At 34.6% G+C, this 6,000-nt stretch overlaps 1 protein-coding gene across 1 annotated transcript in view; it reads right to left on the reverse strand.

Moving 5' to 3' along the window:
* Positions 1-6,000, reverse strand: part of SI (sucrase-isomaltase (alpha-glucosidase)) — a 115,546-nt gene that overhangs the window by 85,116 nt on the left and 24,430 nt on the right. Inside the window, exons 14-15 of the mRNA XM_010840924.1 lie at positions 2,948-3,065; positions 784-955 (exon numbers count right to left, since the gene is read on the reverse strand). Of these exons, the coding sequence (XP_010839226.1) occupies positions 784-955; positions 2,948-3,065 (290 nt within the window). The remainder of the gene's footprint in view (positions 1-783; positions 956-2,947; positions 3,066-6,000) is intronic.

A 6,000-nucleotide genomic window follows, 5' to 3' on the forward strand; every position in this document is an offset into this window, starting at 1 on the left:
TATGGTTTCTCTCCCTCATTTCCATTCAGTTTATTTTGGTGAATCAATTGGTAATGTGTTTACTTTACTTTCCAAATTCAAGATGGGGTGTGTGTGTGTGTGTACATGTGTATGTAGTAGCTTTTTTGTTTTGTTTTGGTTTGTTTCTGGTTTTCATTTTGTTTGATACATATGAAAGAATAAATCACTATAATCTTATAAATATTTCATATTTATTTTGTTATGTAATGATACTCCTTACTGTTGAAAATCAACATGTATAGTTCTTTATTTGCTTGATATAGAGACTTACCTGATTTCTTACATTTGGAATAGCTTATATAATTTTCTCTGCTTTAAAAATTTGAAACATTTCTGTCATCTTTTCTCTTTTAAATAGAAGAAACAACTTTATTATCTTTTTAACATAAATTGATAATCTAGAGAATTTTGAATATATCTAGACAATTGATATTTACTTTCTTTACAATGCCAATTTGGATTTTTCCTTACGGTTTTCTCTGGTGCTTTTGTATTTATTACGTAAGATTTTTCTGTGCTTTGTTTATATTGACTCTTGTTTTAGGAATTAGTATGATTTGACCAAATTTTGTTCATTCTCGCTTTACACTCTAATGTTATAGACACCATTCACAATCTTATTTTTCTCATAAAGTCTCTAGGAATAGAAATTGAAATTTTCTGTCATATGCCTTTAATCATTTAACTGAAAATCATTAAGATGACAATATTACAAAATTTGTAATTACAGTGTTTATAAATAATATTGTAAAAACTACTTACCAAAGGTATTCCAAACAAACCAAACTCCAGCATTCCTGTAATAGACCATTCCATTTGTTCCCAAGAAGCAGTATTGTCTCCTAACCAATGTGCAGAATGGCTTCCAGATCCAGCAAAAGTTGATCGGGTAAGAATAAAGCTTCTTTTATTAGGAAGAACTTTTTCTATAGCTCTAAAAACAAAATCAAATTAATAAATAACATCTATTTTAAAATAATATTGATATGATAAATTCTAAAATATTAAATTCAAGGCATATATTAGTTTTTAGAACCAAGCTATAATAGTTACAACTATTAGTATTTTATATTAATTTTGCATTTACATATTAATATTTACTTAGTATAATACATTCAGATCAAACATGGAAAAGAAATATTCTAGAAATGATTTAGACTTTGAATAATTTTCTTTACCAAATTAAACATGGATTTTCTGTACCCAGAAAACAAATCAATATTTGTTTTTGAAATATATGATTTAAATCCATTGAAAAATCTCTTTATAATATAAAGTACAGTAGTCCAAACTTGAACCCAAAACACATTTTTTGTGATTCAGTGATGCTCAGTACAGTTTAGTTCATTCAGTTGCTCAATTGTGTCCGACTCTTCATGACCCCATGAATTGCAGCACGCCAGGCCTCCCTGTCCCTCACCAACTCCTGGAATTCACTCAAACTCATGTCCAACAAGTCAGTGATGCCATCCAGCCATCTCATCCTCTGTCGTCCCCTTCTCCTCCTGCCCCCAATCCCTCCCAGCATCAGAGTCTTTTCCAATTAGTCACCTCTTGGCATGAGGTGGCCAAAGTACTGGAGTTTCAGCTTTAGCATCATTCTTTCCAAAGAACACCCAGGACTGATCTCCTTTAGGATGGACTGGTTGGATCTCTTTGCAGTCCAAGGGACTCTCAAGAGTCTTCTTCAACACCACAGTTCAAAAGCATCAATTTTTCAGCACTCAGCTTTCTTCACAGTCCAACTGTCACATCCATGCATGACTACTGGAAAAACCATAGCCTTGACTAGACAGACCTTTGTTGGCAAAGTAATGTCTCTGCTTTTGAATATGCTTTCTAGGTTGGTCATAACTTTCCTTCCAAGGAGTAAGTGTTTTAATTTCATGGCTGCAATCACCATCTGCAGTGATTTTGGCTGATCATACATTAATGTCTATATTTTCAAATATTATCTAGCAATGTTGATGTAAAACTTATATGCTTGCAAAGCATTTTATTTTGTTTTAGAATTTCATCGTCCACAATACTAGCATTATTCAGCTCACCTCTATTAGTACTTGAATATTGTTGACAAATTTTTCCATAATTGGAAAATAATCAGAAAAAATGTAATAAAATTTTAATTTGGTAGATTACATTAATAAAAATATAGTAGTATACTGAGGTGCTTTTTTAAAATTACCTTTATATGAACTATAATGTTCTTTCTAGAATTTATTTACTTATACTCTATTATATATAGAGAGAAGTGAACACTATGAAGATAGCATATACAATTTTGATATCCTGGTATGCTTTGGGACCAAATATGCTTTAGAATTAAAACTTGATCACAGTTGCTTAATTATGATAAAATTTAAAATTTATTGATCCAGAACTTTTTTTTGACTTACTATTGAATTATAGGTCCTTATACAATGCTTGAAAAAGTAAGCAATCCATATATGATTATCTCCTTTCTCTGCTTTGTATCATGCTACTTTTTTACACACAAGCAAACACATTTTATAGAGAATTACTTGTGAAATACTACATAGAAAACCACATTTTAAATGAAATACTCTTTAAAAAAAAATAGTGACTTGTCCAAATAGCACCATTATCTTAGGCCAGTTATGAGATTCATGTTTAGAATACATGTTCAGACACACCAAGCTGAATCAAAATTTAGAAGGATAATTTCAGTTGATGAATTAAAAAAGGATCACAGTTAAGTACATATATCATGTAATTCTTAATAATTAAGTTTTAAATATGTGAATATTTAATAAAAGAGGTGATGCTTTTATGTCCTAATTTTTCACAATGAAAATAGTATCTTTCTTTCCTTTCCTACAGTTGTTATTATCCACTCTATGTAAATTACCAATTACATTTCTAGACAATAAATATTAGAGAGTATTCTGAATGAAACTGCACTTACTTCTCTGTAGCTATAGACATACTATATCCATAGAGGCTGTGTACATCATACTGTTTTCCCCAGTATTGCATAGCATCCATGCAAATTGTTTTGGAATACATGAGTTTGTCAAGAATATCTTAGAAAAAAAAAAAGAAAGAAATAATTAGGTAAGAAATATTTTGCCATTTTAAGCTTCATAATTCTTAAGTGATGTGCTATGTAATACTATATGTAATGAAAATATAATGAGAGACATCACTTTATGCTAAGTTCCAGTTGGGTCTCTACCCTTTATTCTCATTAACTGACCATTACATTTGCACTTAAAGTAATACATACTATGTTTCTTAGCTTCAGTAATGAATAAATTCGTGGAAATATTAGACTTTAACATGTATATAGAAATATATACATCTGTATTATAAATCATATAATTATAGTCCTATTTGAAAATTGTGTAACTTTTTAAAAATATAACCTAATTCCACACATGTAGACTTGTTACACAACAGAAAATCATTTAAATCTCTGCTTTTCAGTTTTTATTGTGTTTTAATTTGCAGGCTTATGTAGCATTGTAATAATTATTGCTTTCTTCAGATGTCCTTATTACAATGTATTTCCCTAAGATCACTTATTTGCCTTTACGTTAAATTTTTACCAGTTTTAATGATGAAAACATGCTCTTTAAAATAGGTGAGAAGTTATTCACATTTGTTATTGCTGTTGTTTAGTCATTAAGTCATGTTCAACTCTTTTGAGACTCCATGGAGTGTAGCCTACAAGGATTCTCTGTTCACTGGAATTGCTATTTCCTTCTCCAGGGGATCTTTCCAATGCAGGAATTGAATCTGTGCCTCCAGTATTTACAGGCGGATGATTTACCACCAATTCCCAAGGGAAGCCCAACTATTCATATTAGATACATCTAATAATGGCAAAGGAGGAAAGGAAAGATATTCCCCTTTGAATGCAGTGTTCCAAAGAATAGCAAGGAGAGATAAGAACGCCTTCCTCAGTGATCAACGCAAAGAAATAGAGGAAAGCATTAGAATGGTAGAAACTAGAGATCTCTTTAAGAAAATCAGAGATACCAAAGGAATATTTCATGCAAGATGGGACAGAAATTGTATGGACCTAACAGAAGAGAAGGCGATGGCACCCCTCTCCAGTACTCTTGCCTGGAAAATCCCATGGACGGAGAAGCCTGTTAGGCTGCAGTCCATGGGGTCGCTAAGGGTCAGACACGACTGAGCGACTTCACTTTCACTTTTCACTTTTATGCATTGGAGGAGGAAATGGCAACCCACTCCAGTGTTCTTGCCTGGAGAATCCCAGGGACGGCGGGGCCTGGTGGGCTGCCGTCTATGGGGTCGCACAGAGTCGGACACGACTGAAGCAACTTAGCGGCAGCAGCAACAGAAGCAGAAGATATTAGGAAGAGTTGGCAAGAATACACAGAAGAACTATACAAAAAAGATCTTCATGGCCCAGATAATCATGATGATGTGATCACTCATCTAGAGCCAGACATCCAGGAATGCGAAGTCAAGTGGGCCTTAGGAAGCATCGCTACAAACAAAGCTATTGGAAGTGATAGAATTCCAGTTAAGCTATTTCAAATCTTAAAAGATGATGCTGTGAAAGTGCTACATTCAATATGCCAGCAAATTTGGAAAACTCAGCAGTGGCTACAGGACTGGAAAAGGTCAGTTTTCATTCCAATCTCAAAGAAAGATAATGCCAAAGAATGCTCAAACTACCACACAATTGCATTTATCTCACACAGTGGTAAAGTAATGCTCAAAATTCTCCAAGCCAGGCTTCAACAGTACCTTAACTATGAACTTCCAGATGTTCAAGCTGGTTTTAGAAAAGGCAGAGGAACCAGAGATCAGATTGCCAACATCCATTGGATCATTGAAAAAGCAAGACGGTTCCATAAAAATATCTACTTCTGCTTTATTGACTATGGCAAAGCCTTTGACTGTGTGGATTACAACATACTGTGGAAAATTCTTCAAGAGATGGGAATACCAGACCACCTGTCCTGCCTCCTGAGAAATCTGTATGCAGGTCAAGAAGCAACAGTTAGAACTGGACATGGAACAACAGATTGGTTCCAAATAGGAAAAGGAGTACATCAAGGCTGTATATTGTCACTCTGCTTATTTAACTTATATTCAGAGTACATCATGAGAAATGCTGGACTGGATGAAGCACAAGCTGGAATCAAGATTGATGGGAGAAATATCAATAAATTCACATATGCAGATGACATCACCCTTATGGCAGAAAGCAAGGAAGAAATAAGATGAAAGTGAACTAAAGATGAAAGAACTTTTGATGAAAGTGAAAGAAGAGAGTGAAAAAGTTGACTTAAAACTCAATATTCAAAAAACAAAGATCATGGCATCGGGTCCCATTAAAGTGAAATTTGAAAGTGAACTCGCTCTGTCGTGTCCAACTCTTCGTGGCCCCATGGACTGTAGCCCACCAGGCTCCTCCATCCATGTGATTCTTCAGGCAAGAATACTGGAGTGGGTTTCCTTTTCCTTCACCAGGGGATCTTCCTGGCCCAGGGATCAAACCCAGGTCTCCCACATTGCAGGCAGACACTTTAACCTCTGAGCCACCAGGGAAGATCATGGCATCTGGTCCCATTACTTAATGACAAATAGATGGGGAAACAGTTGAAACAGTCACAGACATTATTTTTTGGGGGTTCCACAATCACTGCAGATGGTGACTGCAGCCATGAAATTAAAAGATGCATGCTCCTTGGAAGAAAAGTTATGACCAACTGAGACAGCTTATTAAAAAGCAGAGACATTACTTTGCCAACAAAGGTCTGTCTAGTCAGTTATGGTTTTTCCAGTAGTCATGCATAGGTGTGAGAATTGGACTATAAAGAAAGCTGAACACCAAAAAATTGATGCTTTTGAACTGTGGTGTTGGAGAAGACTCTTGAGAGTCCCTTGGACTGCAAGGAGATCCAACCTGTCCATCCTAAATGAAATCAGTCCTGAATATTCATTGGAAGGACTGATGCTGAAGCTGAAACTCCAATA

Source organism: Bison bison, unplaced genomic scaffold (genome assembly GCF_000754665.1).
Source record: "Bison bison bison isolate TAMUID 2011002044 unplaced genomic scaffold, Bison_UMD1.0 scf7180017864149, whole genome shotgun sequence".
NCBI classification, from domain to species: Eukaryota; Metazoa; Chordata; class Mammalia; order Artiodactyla; family Bovidae; genus Bison; species Bison bison.